This window comes from Chenopodium album, chromosome 6 (genome assembly GCF_948465745.1).
Source record: "Chenopodium album chromosome 6, dcCheAlbu1.1, whole genome shotgun sequence".
NCBI lineage: Eukaryota > Viridiplantae > Streptophyta > Magnoliopsida > Caryophyllales > Amaranthaceae > Chenopodium > Chenopodium album.
In genome coordinates, this window is record NC_137839.1 from 34,061,445 (window position 1) to 34,077,752 (window position 16,308).

At 33.4% G+C, this 16,308-nt stretch overlaps 1 protein-coding gene across 3 annotated transcripts in view; it reads right to left on the reverse strand.

The window, feature by feature from the left end:
- LOC145636012 (ABC transporter C family member 2-like) overlaps positions 1-16,308 on the reverse strand; it is a 40,957-nt gene that overhangs the window by 7,205 nt on the left and 17,444 nt on the right. For all 3 annotated transcript variants that reach the window (XM_081687449.1, XM_081687450.1, XM_081687451.1), the window contains exons 20-25: positions 10,619-10,771; positions 7,792-8,177; positions 3,457-3,637; positions 3,016-3,339; positions 1,500-2,256; positions 424-545 (exon numbers count right to left, since the gene is read on the reverse strand). In XM_081687449.1, the coding sequence (XP_081543575.1) occupies positions 424-545; positions 1,500-2,256; positions 3,016-3,339; positions 3,457-3,637; positions 7,792-8,177; positions 10,619-10,771 (1,923 nt within the window). The remainder of the gene's footprint in view (positions 1-423; positions 546-1,499; positions 2,257-3,015; positions 3,340-3,456; positions 3,638-7,791; positions 8,178-10,618; positions 10,772-16,308) is intronic.

Sequence of the window (16,308 nt, forward strand, 5' to 3'; positions counted from 1 at the left end):
TATCTTAAATCCTTTTTCAACCCTCCTCTGTCAAATCTTACCTACATGGCTTCTGATATTGGAAAAAATTAGTTTATGCAAGTACAAATGAGGTATTTTCATTCAAACAAGTTTATATCATACAGAATAAGTTTCAAAGAAAACAAATTCAAATAAATAATTTCAAGTTTAGAAAAAATAAGCAGAATAGAAGAGAGCCCAAGTGAGGTAATGGAGAGACACAAAAATGTACACTACAAAATACAAGCATAGTTGTTTCTCAAGAGTCAAGGTATAAACTATTGTACAAAAAGTCATAACAAGTACTAATACTTGTGAAAATTTTGGTTATAGACACTAACAGTAAAATAAAAATACTTGTAACTTGAAAGTTTGTTCAGTGTAACTCTGTAACACCAACCAAAAGCCTCTTGAAAAACATACCTCAGCATCCAGACCTAAAGGATTCCTCCTAATGACTTCCTTCAAATGGGCCCTCTCCAAAGCTTCCCAAAGATCAGCATCATTATGTTCATTGAAAGGATCCAGATTAAACCTCACAGATCCTAATTATACAAGAATAATTATGATCATTATAGTTACTAAGAATACTCTTAAAAAGGTGCAGAAAATTGGCTTTATATAAAAAGTATGATGATAAAATGATCTTAAGTTATATTAATGATTTTATTGATGAGTTAACATTGTAAGAAAAGTAATGATCAATATTTAGAATATATTTTATAAGAAATGCTATGCTTTTGGAAATTATTGCATTTGTGGAAGAACTTGGGACATAAATTTTATATATATCTTGGATCCAGAATAGATTTTAAAAAACCAATAACAAAAATAAATAAAGTCCTCTCTTGACTTCCGAGTATTTCTATGGTATTGAACGATCAGGTCAAACCCAAAGTTAGCAGTAAAAAGATGTACACATGTTAGAAGATAAACGACAATATAATTAAAGACCAACGAAAAGGAAGAAGGGCAATAGTAGAACATATATCTAAAGACAAATCAATGAAAAAGACATTGGTGATCCAGAAACAACCTTAGATATGTGAAAGAGAAATTCCAAAGCAATCATGTAAAGGTGGTCAACCCAATTAAGCACAAATAAACATCATTAATGATGATCAAAACAAATTAACACAGATTATCAGATTCATTGTTACTTTCTATGTAGCTCAATATTCAATCATAATCAGAAATAAATAATGAAGTTCCAAGGCAAATTAACAATTCTTCCAAAAAAAAGAAAAAAAAAAGAGTTTAGGAGGGAAAATTCCCTCCAAAAAAGAACACTGATTCAGCATAGGTAATATAGATTTCAAAAACTATTATAATATATATACATATAATTTTTATTAACAAGCAAGAATGACTTTCACGTCAATGAAGTAGTTTGCAGCACAAGTACAGTGTACCCATTCACCACTCAAAACTAGGGTCAGAGACAGCAAAGTTAACCATAGTGAGAAAATTAACTGAGACCATAACTAAGCAAAACATACCTGAGAATAAAACAGGTGCTTGAGGTATGATTCCTAATACTTTACGTAAATCAGTGAGTCCAAATTTGGCAATATCGTAGTCATCAATTAATATTTTTCCCCTTTCGAGCTCTACAATACGAAATAATGCATTGAGCATGCTAGATTTCCCAGCTCCAGTTCGTCCAACTATTCCAACCTTGTCACTAGGGTTTACTGTGAAGGAGACACCATGTAATACAGGAGGAAGTTCGGGTCGGTAACGTAACACCACATCCTCAAACTTGATAGAACCTGATGAAGGCCAACCAGGAGGAGGTCGGTTACTTTCAATAACAGGAGGGGCTTCAGAAGGCAAATCAATATATGTCCCAACTCGTTCAACTGCATTGAAATTATTTTCTGCAAGACTTGCAAGTCTTAGCACTCCAGTCAACAGCCCTGTGATATTCAAGGCATAACTAAGAAGCAACCCCATAGTAGAGGCAAATGCCTCTTGGTTCTCTGCTCTACCATTCTGCATGACAGCAAAAGTTGCTGTAAGCCATATCATAAGACCCCCAAGTGTTTCCAAACGTATAGCAAGCCAGCGATTTCCACTCATGTTCACTAGAGTGAATCTGATATTGTTGTCCATGGACTTCCCATTGATATTGGCCATTCGGTCATAGGCTTGGTAGGCTCTGATAGTTGCTAGCCCATTTAATGCTTCTCCAAACTGTGCATAAACAGGTGATCTGGAGACTGAATCTAACCTTTTCACCTCTCGTGCTGTGCTCTGCAAAACAAGAATGCAAGCTATTCAGACGTGCAATTGCAAATTCATCAAGTGGCTGAGCATCTCAGTTTATGCTTATGGTCTGATTGTGATATGGACCGCAAAGAATGACGAGAAATTTCCAGCATCAATGAACTTTAAATAATTCTCATGCGACACGATATAGAGAAACTTACTCAGTTACTCAGATATCAATAGATTAGAACAGTATCAAAATTTGCAGCAAAAAAAGAGTAACATGATTGAAAATCACTAAGGACAATAACCTTATATTATCAAAGCATGAGTCCTCCATTACACGATATGATTATCCTATTTCATTGTAAGGTAATGATTGTGACCATTTCATAACAAGAGTTTAAATAAGCAAGAAATTCATGTGATTCAAGAATATAAAATAAACAATCAGGACCAGATTTTGTGTCACATAGGATAGTGCCAGTACTCTATCATCTCAAGTTTATAGATTAAAGATATAGGTAAACAAACATGAGACAACTGACTTGATGATGACTTTTGGAAGCTATAATTAAGGTGAAAAAACAAATTCCTAATCAAACATTTAAAAAGCAAGAGGGACTTTATGCTTCAGGTTCATCGAAGAGAGATTTCCAACTCTTTAAGTTGTAGTTTAGGTATCATTAAGCAATGAAAAGAATCCCAGTAAACCACATGATATGAAAGGGTATCTCTTTAAAATTTGAAGACAAATTTCGGAGCTTTTTCAAGATAATAGACAAACCAGAATGCTAGATATACCTGGAAGTATAGATAGGCACCATAGAACAAGACCAAAAGAGGCATTATGGCCCATAGGGACATGGTGCTCACAATTCCAATTAAAACAAATGTTGATATAAGCTGCGACATCATGTTCAAAAACATATTTCCAAATACAGCAACGTTTCGATCAATATCACCAAGGTCCTTTGCAAATCTATTAATGACACGTCCAAGCGGGTTGGTTTGGAAAAAAACCATTGGAGCTCTAAGAATGGATTTAAGCATAGCATCATGGAGTCTCTTAGCCGCATAAAGACTTGAAGTAATCAACCAGTAAGAATTTAGCAATGTAATCAGGACCTGGACCAAGAAACATTTACAGATGTATTATAAATTGTACCCTTCATATACCGAATTATGGCCAACCAACAGGAAAAAAATTTACTCATCGAGAAACCAAATCTAACCAATAGTCACCTGACCAAATGATAAAAGAGCATAGACCAGATTGTAAAATCCTGGTCCATATCTGTGGGGGCTGCTCTGATCTGTCCAAACACTCAACCACGTGCTACTTGAAACTCGCAGAACTTCTGTGAAGACATAGCACATAAGAAGTATCATAACAACCCATGTCCCTCCAAGTGCGTTTTTGTACCTGCAGCATTTAAAAGAGGCAAATTTCTACATATGATGAACCCATTATTCCACAAAGATGAAGAACATAATAAGTAGCAATAGAGCAAAAAGATCCAACTTAAGTTTTATAAGTGTCTACTTGATCAGCTGGTTTAAAAATATTATTGCCACATGCAAAGGAGTGGTGCATTGTGTGGAAGATAGGCCATGTAATACCCTAAATTTTTTAGCATATTTAGTCAACAAATTTTCTAGTAGAAACTTTTGAATTTATAAATATTTTCAAATTTATATGTTGTAGTACTCCATCCGTTTTTTGTTTAATACGTCACTTTCCTATTATGGGTGTTTTTTTTTTTTAAATGCATCACTTCGTTATTTGGTAATATTATACTATATTTTATCATATCTCTCTCTTACTTTAAACCCCACTTAAATTATTTTGTCATTTCTCTATCCTCCATGGTCCCCACTTATATAATAAAGATATTTACTCTCCCTCACATTCTTTCTCTTTCATGGTCCACATCTAACTTTTACTGTAATAAATTATTCACCCACTCACAATATTATATTACTCTCCTAAAAATCCGCGCACCACCAAGTGATGCAAATAAAAAAACGGAGGGAGTAATAAATTTTATAATTATTATTTTCTATTTTCGGTTTTTTTATTTTTTTTTAAAAAAAGCTGATCTCGGACAATTTCCTGAACTGGTTTGAAAAATGATAAAAATATAATAATAATAATAATAATAATAATAATAATAATAATAATAATAATAATAATAATAATAATAATAATAATAATAATAATAATAATAATAATAATAATAATAATAATAATAATAATAATAATAATAATAATAATAATAATAATAATAATAATAATAATAATAATAATAATAATAATAATAATAATAATAATAATAATAATAATAATAATAATAATAATAATAATAATAATAATAATAATAATAATAATAATAATAATAATAATAATAATAATAATAATAATAATAATAATAATAATAATAATAATAATAATAATAATAATAATAATAATAATAATAATAATAATAATAATAATAATAATAATAATAATAATAATAATAATAATAATAATAATAATAATAATAATAATAATAATAATAATAATAATAATAATAATAATAATAATAATAATAATAATAATAATAATAATAATAATAATAATAATAATAATAATAATAATAATAATAATAATAATAATAATAATAATAATAATAATAATAATAATAATAATAATAATAATAATAATAATAATAATAATAATAATAATAATAATAATAATAATAATAATAATAATAATAATAATAATAATAATAATAATAATAATAATAATAATAATAATAATAATAATAATAATAATAATAATAATAATAATAATAATAATAATAATAATAATAATAATAATAATAATAATAATAATAATAATAATAATAATAATAATAATAATAATAATAATAATAATAATAATAATAATAATAATAATAATAATAATAATAATAATAATAATAATAATAATAATAATAATAATAATAATAATAATAATAATAATAATAATAATAATAATAATAATAATAATAATAATAATAATAATAATAATAATAATAATAATAATAATAATAATAATAATAATAATAATAATAATAATAATAATAATAATAATAATAATAATAATAATAATAATAATAATAATAATAATAATAATAATAATAATAATAATAATAATAATAATAATAATAATAATAATAATAATAATAATAATAATAATAATAATAATAATAATAATAATAATAATAATAATAATAATAATAATAATAATAATAATAATAATAATAATAATAATAATAATAATAATAATAATAATAATAATAATAATAATAATAATAATAATAATAATAATAATAATAATAATAATAATAATAATAATAATAATAATAATAATAATAATAATAATAATAATAATAATAATAATAATAATAATAATAATAATAATAATAATAATAATAATAATAATAATAATAATAATAATAATAATAATAATAATAATAATAATAATAATAATAATAATAATAATAATAATAATAATAATAATAATAATAATAATAATAATAATAATAATAATAATAATAATAATAATAATAATAATAATAATAATAATAATAAGAAATTTTGAAATTGGCCTTATCAGTTGGAGCTTGCAACACACTCAATTTGAATTGAGTCTTATCTTCTGAATATTCTAGAGCAATTCAATTTAAGCTTTCTAAGTTATATATACACCTAAATCCTAAAGCTGATACAATATCTAACTCTTTAAATTTCACCCAAATCGTCATCCCCGACCGATCTTTCATCGACGAAGGCTACTAGGTGAATGTTTCAGAGGTTACTTACCTTGAGATTACGCATGATCAAGGTTTACTCAATTACGTGTGAGGAGAAATTAGAAAAATCACGTAGCTATGAAAATTTAGTTTACTTCCAAACTTATTTATTGTCCTTCTAATTATTGTTTTTAAAATGTTTTACAGTTTAGATGTAATGACTATTATTTTTGTCACCACTTAGACCACTTACTTTATTAAATTATTTTCTGTTTTGCTTTGCATTTATTTTCTACGGAAAATAAGAGTAGCAATAACACTCCCAAGGTTTGATGGTTGGGTATTGAAAGTTTAAAAGGTTACTCTTATTGTTTTTAAAAGACTCGAATTTTGGAGGTGTTACAGGTCAAGCTTTTTTCTTTATCATAGCAGCAAAACTCGGCCACATAAAGGTCTTCAATGCATGTTTCTTCAAACATGATCATGCATATCACTGGGTAATCAGTCATTTCATATTTTGACCAAAAAACTTTATTGTAATTTATTTCCTTTAAAAATCCTTCTGGAAACCTAAGACAAAAGGTACTTAATTATATTACATAGAGCATACAGTATACAAAAGTAAATCTAAAAAGGCCAGGATACCAGGTTCCACTGCTTAGGAGGAAAAAAAAAATAGCCTACATCTTTTAACTCCCTCAACATTTGTTTGGTAAGAATTCCCATCCACACACCTAAACCAATCTAAAACTAGAAGCCAGTGATAGCATGCAAGTGCCGTATCAAAAGACTAGTACCGGAAAATACAGCCACACTCCAGCTACAACAGCTATGCATAACGAGCTTCTACAGGAATAGCACTGCTCATATCCTAATTATCCAATAACAAAAGAGACTTGGTCTAGGCATCATTTATACCAGTGAGTACATCCAGGCTTTTCCTCAAGGGAGGGGCTATTTGCAATTTTTCATCAGAAAGGAACTTCAACTAAGGGTAATAGGAAGTGAACCCTAACTCAACTGAAAGAAAAGGATAAGATGAGAATCATAGAAGCCAGAGGAAATGCTATGAAGGAGGAGGGGAAGGATAAATTATTGTTTTTTTTTTTTTTTTTTTTTTTTGAAAACGGATAAATTATTGGTCAAAGTCATTAGTATAATGGAAGCTCAATAACAAAAGTATCCAACATCTTGATCTAGTTAACTCTTCCCTGTCATCAAAAATAAAGGGGGAAATGTACTAGCTTAAGTCCTCCATATCCTTTAGGCAACAATATGGAAAATAGCTCTCCCACAAGATAAACAAACAATGAGACGTGAAACCCATACACCAGCCCTCTTTACGTTCAGATTAGGACATTAGAGATGGTGAATAAAGATGCCATCTAAATTTATGCACGTGAGGCAACAGACAGACTACCTGCCCTCCTGCACATATTAAAAACCTGCATGTTCATTTGCAAAGCAGAGGAATGTGAAAGGGTAAACCTACACTAGTATGCATAATGGACTTGCTCCCCAACCTCATTCACAACAACATCCAAAAAAGGAGGGGAGAATTTTTTGTGGTTATTGGAGCGTTGGCCAATTAGGAGTATTCACAATACAACAATTATAATTTAAGAAAAAGAAAACAACTGATTAGATGGATGACATGATACCACTTTTTTGGCTAATAAGCACTAATTATGAAAATCATGGTTCAGACATAATAGATAAGATAACTGGTAAGCAACTGTGTTAAGCCAGAAAAGACATTAAGCAATTGCGTCAAGAATATAAAGCTATAAAAGTCAAATACCTTATTAATACATCCAAACTCACAACACCTGTTTCTCGCTCTTCCTGCTTGATCAGAACAGATTTTGATTCTTTAGGTTTTTGTGGATCAGTTGTAACACTTGTTTTGTCATTTAAATTTCCATTTGCTACAACTTTTGGAGCCTTTTTATCACTGCTCTCAACATCGAGCTTCTCTTCTGAGTATTCTTCCATTTTTCCAGCATTTTCCATCAATTTTTGGAACATTACTCCATTCTCAGACAATTCCTCATAAGTACCTTCTTCTTTAATTAGACCATCATGAACCAAGATGATTCTGTCAACTTGTGACAAAAAATGCAGCTGGTTTGTGACGAGTACCCTAGTTCTTCCACTAAGCTCCTCCTTGATACACTTCTCGAAAACCTACAGATCATAATAATTTTTTTGAAAAATTACAAAATAATCAAACCATAACTCAACAGATGAAGCACCGATCATCTACTACGAAAAGGTAGTCATTACTAGTTTATGAGATTACAGAAAACAGCAACTCTACTATAATTCTACAAGGAAACACATCTTTCCTAATGCCCCATTCTTAGAAAAAACCTACCTCGCCCACTTCCCCACGAGCATAAACCTACTAGGCCTGGCACCTCCTGCTTTCTTCATCATTTATCTAAAAAACTTTCAGCACTGTGATACCCTCTCTCCCACAAATAGCTCCAGGTTGAGAGAATTGATTAAAGTGACAGGCATTCTTCTCAAAAACAAATAGTGACTATAGAGATAATTCAGGACGATATTCTATATCTAACAAGAAAAGAAAATATCAGTCAGGCAGACACTAGAGATCAGCATTAGTGTTTAAAATTGTGTTCATTATCAATGGGTTAGTGCCTTGGAGTTGGAGGTGTGGCTATTGTAGAGGATGGGATGTTATAGCTTATATATAATGGCTTGTAAGAGGAGCAGGGATATATTCGCTATGATTTAAATTGGTGGAGGCGAAGGGTGAACTTCAGTTATAGAAGTCTTGAATGTTTTTTGCCTATTAATCTCATCAATTTCAGGCAGGAGTCGCAGGACTAATAATGCTACTTCCTAGAGTGACTTTAATCCCAAAAAAGCCCATACATAATGCTTAAACAAAGATATCACCCTTTATTACTTAAAGCCATGTTAAACTGAGCAGATGAGTAAGAATATAAGTACTACAGCCAACGAAGTATACCAGTTTGCACGTTATCTCTAGAAAAAGTCCAAAAAGGAGAAAGAAAGAAAGAATAAGGGAAATTTTGTAAAATATCCTAGACAAAGAAAAAAAAAAAGTCACACAAAATTCTACTTCTTAGTTCCTCTCTGAATTTAATATACTGTTTTCCTGAGCAAGTTGAATAGATAAAGCAACCCAAATTAAACCTGAAACAAGCTAATGAGAAATAACTCATGGAAATTCCAGAAAAGTAAACTTGAAAATCTTAAAAACGATTTTATTGAATTTTGTACATGGCCTAGTGTTGTATGGTGAAGAAAATGTAGGAAAAAATATAATCTTGCAAATTATAAGGTCGATTTCCTAATTGCAATCAGAAAGATTAACACAAAATGCAACAAGTGTTATTTAGGACTTTTAGGTTAAACAAACCTACAAGCATACGCTCAAAATAATTCCAAAACAAATACCAATTTTATCAAACGATATACATGCCTTTAATTTGGCTTGCAAACAAAGAAACTAAATTAATACAAAAAACATTAATCATAATAAAAAGTAAGAATCTAAAATTGACCAGGTCAAACTTTAACCATACTAGGAATACAAATCCTAACCCAAGTAGGATTGGAAACTAATTGCAATCTAACTAGAAATTGAAAACAAATCTTAACTCAAATAAGGAAAAAAAAAATACCCTAAAACCAACTAGGAGACGAAAGCAAATCCTAATCTAACAAGTGATAAAAGGGAAAATGTGAATCATTAAAGATATAAGTTTAAAAAAAAAACCCCTACTCAAGTGAATCATAAAAATGTGTTTCAGATACTCTAAGCTATTTATATAAGTAATAAAACATAGCAGGCCACCAGTCAACATACATACGCAAGTCGCCAAGACAGCAACCAGGTAGTGAGAAGGGAAATATGGGTGACAAGGAAACTGACAAGACAGAGGAAGGCAGCAGAAAGTAAGAGCAGGAGTAGCATCCTAGGGATTGGTGTAATAAATAAGAGAGGGAGGGAATAAGTTCAAAATGCAGAAGTGTAATCTGGTTTTGTAGGGGGAAAGATTGTATGCCTCTTGAACAGCTCACTGATTGTTAACCCTTTTTATCTTTCATTATTAATCGAAGAGCCCGTCTTTCTTTATAGATCTTGCCTTCTCTCAATTTTGTGTAGTGTTTTGACTGAATTGCGCCTCAGATTTGTTACAATTTAAAATAAGTATAGAAGAATTATGAATGCTCGCACATCACCAACAATGATTTGCTGTGTCAACTCATGCTGGTGACAGGACAAAATAACAAATCTGTATATATTTACATGAACAGAAGCCAGTAAATTCCAAAGTTCTTCGTTAAATGCAGCTGCAGTAATAGAAGACTGACGAGAAAAGCAGGGATAATTATATATTATACACAAGTTTATTACGAAAATACTGGATATTTAGGTTTTGCTTAAATGCCCAGTCAACAAATGAATATTAGCAATCAAAGTTTAGTAAGCTAGTCCAAAAAACTTGTCATATATTAACAAATATCAAAGAGTGTCTTGAGTCTTAACTAATAGATTAATAAAAGCACAACAAACCTCCAAGAAAAAATGGAACCCAAAAAATAGAAACAAGTAGGCACCCAATAATTACCTGGCGACCCACATGTGCATCAAGAGCACTCAAAGGATCATCAAAGATATAAACATCTGATTTGGAATACACAGCCCGAGCCATTGATACCCTTTGCTTCTGGCCACCGCTAATATTCACTCCTCTTTCGCCAATCTCAGTAAGATCACCACCCTGATCAAGAACCAAAAAAATTACATGTATAAATCACAAAATATATATACATACATACATACATATAGGGGGAGGCTCTCGTGAGAATTTTTCTTATGTGAGAATTTTTCTTATGTGAGAACACTCTTTATGTTCAAAAGTTTTACTCATATGTTCTAAATTTTAAATATGATGTTCTAAACTTTTCCTTAGGTGTTCTAAATTAAATCAAATGTCCTTAGGTGTTCTAAATACTCACATGTTCTAAACCATAAATTAGTTAAGTTTAATATCATAAATTTTAAATAACTTGTTCCAAAATTTTAACTTATATGTTCTAAATTTTAAAATGTGTGTTCTAAGATTTTTAATTATATGTTCCAGATTTTAAAGCGCATGTTCTATTTTTTAACTCATATGTTCTAAATTTTTTGGGAAAAATTGAAAAGAATAATCTCACCTTTCGCCCATCTGCTCAAAATAATCTCACCTTTTCGAATTCCAGAAATAATCCCACCTTGTAACCCCATCTTCCCAAAATGAACCTTTTTACATACAACCGTTCCAACAATTTTTTTTTTTTTTTTTTGTTCAAATAATAAACAAAGGCAGAAGAAAAAAAAAAGAAAAAAGAAAAAATCCCCTAACACCATAACCCAGCCCCACCCCACCATTGGCACCGCCAATCCAGCTTAACCCTAGCCGTCGGCACCCCTGCCCCACCAATACCGGCGAAACCCTCCTTCCCCCTTTCTCTCTCTCCCCGAAAACCATCTCAACCCTGCCTAACCACCGCAAATACAACCCGAAACCCCACCTCAATCGCTGAATTGGAGCTTGTGGCTGCGTTATGGGTTGAATTGGAGCTTGTGGCTGCGATTTATGGGGCTGCGACATCACGGTGGCTGGGTTGGGGTAATTGCGGAGTTAGTGCAGTGGTGGACTGGTGGTTATTATGGGGTATGTTGGGCGAATTTGGAGGTGGTGCGGTGGTTGATTAATGCGGCAGCAAATGATTTGAAGGTGGTGCTGTGGGGTTGTTGGTGTGGCTGGCGAATCCCGGGAGTTAAGAGGGGTTGTGATTGGTGGCGATTTGGAGGGTGTGGGTTCAGTGGTGGTTGGCGTGGAGGGACCGTACAGGAGAAATGATTTGGTGGTGATTGGTGAATTTGGTGGGAGGGAATCAAGGAGGGCGGCTGGCCGGCTAGGTCTGGTCGTTCTCGCGGACAACTGGGTCTGGCTGGTCGGCGGTGGCGGGTCCGGCGAGGGAGAGGAGCTCTGGTAGAGTGGTAGGGGAAGGAAGAAGAAGAGGGTTTTTTTTTTTTTTTAATTCTTTAATTTTTAAAATAATTCTTTAATTTTTTAAAAACCCAATTAAAAGGTGACATGTGTCAAATTACCTTTTAAAACAGGTTACCAATTCAAACAACCGGTCATTAAATGAAAAAGGTTCATTTTGGGAAGATGGGGTTACAAGGTGGGATTATTTCTGGAATTCGAAAAGGTAGGATTATTTTGAGCAGATGGGCGAAAGGTGGGATTATTCTTTTCAATTTTTCCAATTTTTTACTCACACTTTCTTTATTCTATATCAGTTTGTTCTAAATTTTTATTTACATGTTCATAATCTTAAATCAGATGTTAAAAATTTTACTCATATGTTTAAAATTTTATAAAGCAGATTTTATAAATTTTTAATCACTTGTTCTAATTCTTAAATCAAATGTTTTAAACATATTACTCACATAGATGTTCTAAATATATGTATACATATATATATATATATATATATATATATAGGGGAAGGCTCTCGTGAGAAATTTTCTTATGTGAGAATTTTTCTTATGTGAGAACACTCTTTATGTTCTAAATTTTTACTCGTATGTTCTAAATTTTAAATATGATGTTCTAAACTTTTCTTTAAGTGTTCTAAATTAAATCAAATATTCTAATTTAGTACTCACATGTTCTAAACCATAAATAATTAAGTTTGATGTCATAAATTTTAAATAACTTGTTCCAAAATTTTAACTTATATGTTCTAAATTTTAAAACGTGTGTTTTAAGATTTTCAATTATATCTTCCAGATTTTAAAGCGTATGTTCTATTTTTTTACTCGTATGTTCTAAATTCTTTACTCACACTTTCTATATTCTATATCAATTTGTTCTAAATTTTTATTCACATGTTCATAATCTTAAATCAGATGTCTAAATTTTACTCATATGTTTAAAATTTCATAAAGTAAATTTTATAAATTTTTAATCACTTGTTCTAATTCTTAACTCCGCCAGTGGGTTTCCCGCTGCCAGTCCCAAGCCTGGATAAAGGAGGAGGGTTACGGTAGGCCAGTGACAGCCAGTATAAAACTTCGTCACATCCCATGACATGAGCCAAACAGATATTTTCGTGGGGGCGTTCCCTACTCAGCGACGCGCTGCACTTCCTAGACCCGGGTGTAGTGATAAGTATGCAAGGGTTGCTAGGTCGTCGCCCAGAAGCGACGCGCCACATTGCCCGAGTGTGGTGTCAAATGAGCAAGGGCGTGCCATTGGGGCGTTCCCTACTGAGCGACGCGCTGCACTTCCCAGACCCGGGTGCAGTGATAAGTATGTAAGGGTTGCTAGGTCGTCGCCCAGAAGCGACGCGCCATATTGCCCAATTGTGGTGTCAAATAATCAAGGGCTTGGAGTTGGGATCAGGAGGGAGCGTGGGAGAAAAGAATTTAGTTTGCGGATTGGTTCTTGGAATGTGGGGTCTCTTACGGGAAAATCAGCAGAATTGGTAGAAGTAATGAAAAGACGACGCGTGAACATCATGTGCCTCCAAGAGACAAGATGGACAGGAGAAGGAGCTCGAGGCTTGGTTTTGGGGTATAAGGTATGGTATGTTGGGCAAGAAACGAGCCACAGAACAAGGAATGGTGGAGCTAGGAACGGAGTTGGTGTGGTTCTCGATGAGAGGTTGGCAAAAGAGGTGATCGAGGTCTATCGGAAGAACGATAGGTTGATAAGGCTGAAGTTGCTATGTGGCAAGGAGATTGTGAATGTTATCAGTGCTTATGCTCCCCAAGTGGGTTTAGATGCAGAAGAGAAACGACAATTTTGGGAGGACCTAGACGAGGTGGTGCAGGGTGTCCACCACTCAGAGAAGTTATATATTGGAGGGGATCTAAATGGGCACGTTGGGGCGAGCCGAGATGGCTATGAGAGTGTCCATGGAGGCTTTGGGTATGGGCAGAGGGACGCCGGTGGTGAAGCTATTATGGATTTTGCCCAATCATATGATTTAATTTTGGCTAATACTTGGTTTAAGAAGAGGGATTCACACTTGATAACTTTTCGGAATGGAGCAAATGCAACTCAAATAGACTTCCTGCTCACAAGGAGCATAGATAGACAAAGTTGCATAAACTGTAAGGTTATCCCAGGGGAGAGTGTGGTCACCCAACACCGGCTATTGGTAATGACTATTCGTCTGAAAGAGAAGGCGAAGAAAAAAGTTAGACAAGAAGAACCAAGGATAAGATGGTGGACCCTAAGGGATGCAAAAGCTAAGGTTTTTACAGAAAAGGTAATTGAAGAAGCGGATTGGGATGGAGAGGTGGATCCGGACATGACTTGGTTACGAATGAAGAACTGTTTCCTAAGAGTGGCCAAAGAGGTCTTAGGGGAAGTAAGGGGAAGAACTTCGGTACAGAGAGATACTTCGTGGTGGAATGAAGAGGTGAAAGCAGTAATTAAGCAAAAAAGGGAATGCTATCAAGCCTTAGGAAAATGTAGGAGTGATGAAACCTTTGCAGCGTATAAGGAGGCTAAGAGTAAGGCAAAGGCAGCTGTTCGCCAAGCAAAAGAAAAGGCATATCAGGAGGTTTATGAAAAGCTTGATTCCAAGGAGGGAGAAAGGATCATTTATAAGATGGCAAAGAGAAGACAAGAGGCAAGGAAGGATATTGGCATGGTGAAGTGTGTCAAAGATAAGAACCAAATGGTCCTAGTGCAAGAGGAGGGCATCAAGGACAGGTGGAAGGGGTACTTCGATGAATTATTTAATGGAAGTAATGGAGTTGTGATAGGAGATACCTCTATGAGTGATGAAGAAATCAACATGGAGTATGTGCGAAGGATTAGGAGAGTAGAGGTGGAGATTGCACTGAGGAAGATGAAACCTAAGAAGGCGGTTGGCCCTGATGGGGTACCGATAGAGGTGTGGAGGTGTTTGGGTAAGATTGGTATTGATTGGTTAACAAACCTTTTCAACAAGATATGGACGGCTACAAGGATCCCACAAGATTGGAGGAAGAGCACCTTGGTCCCGGTTTATAAAAACAAAGGAGACGCTCAAGATTGTTCTAACTATCGAGGAATTAAGCTTATGAGCCATACTATGAAGTTGTGGGAAAGGGTGATTGAACAAAGGTTGAGGGCATGCACAAGCATTTCAGATAACCAATTTGGTTTTATGCCTGGGAGATCTACTATGGAGGCAATCCATTTGATAAGACAAATGATGGAGTTTTATAGGGTAAAGAAGAAAGATCTTCATATGGTCTTTATTGATTTAGAGAAGGCATATGACAAGGTGCCAAGAGAGATACTTTGGTGGGCAATGTTGAAGAAAGGTATCCCACGAAGGTATGTAGACCTAGTTAAGGATATGTATCGGGATGTGTCAACAAATGTGAGGACATGCGGAGGGTTGACAAAAGATTTCCCTATTACAATCGGATTGCATCAAGGGTCTGCATTAAGCCCTTTTCTTTTTGCAACGGTTCTAGATGAATTAACTAGACCAATTCAAGATGAGGTTCCATGGTGTATGCTGTTCGCAGATGATATCGTTTTGGTGGATGAGACTAAGGATGGGGTTAATGTCAAGTTGGAGCAATGGAGGCAAAGGTTGGAATCTAGAGGGTTTAAGCTAAGTCGGAGTAAGACTGAATATTTGGTATGTCGTTTTGGCACTCAGAGGGGGACAAGCAATGAAGTGGTGAGTTTGGATGGAAAGGATTTGACCATGAGTGAATGTTTTAAGTACCTAGGGTCGATCATCCAGAAGAATGGTGACATTGATCAAGACGTGACCCACAGGATTAAGTCAGGGTGGCTTAAATGGAGAGCGGCCACGGGAGTGTTATGCGACCGCAGCATTCCCTTAAAGTTGAAGGGAAAATTCTACAGGACTGCCATAAGACCAGTGTTGCTCTATGGTACAGAATGTTGGGCTTCTAAGAAAGAGCATATTAAAAAGATGGAGGTTACGGAAATGCGCATGTTAAGGTGGATGTGTGGAAACACTTTAAGAGATAGAATCAGAAATGAGGTTATTCGCAAGAAAGTAGGTGTGGCGGGCATTGTAGATAAATTAAGGGAAAATCGTCTGCGTTGGTTTGGACATGTAAGACGGAGACCCGAGGGTGCACCGGTGCGAAGAGTGGAAGGGTGGGACCATGGAGGGATTAAACGAGGAAGAGGGAGACCAAAGATGACTTGGTTGGAAGGAGTGAGGAAGGATATGAAGTGCATGGATTTACGTGAGGATGAAGTTTTGGATCGTA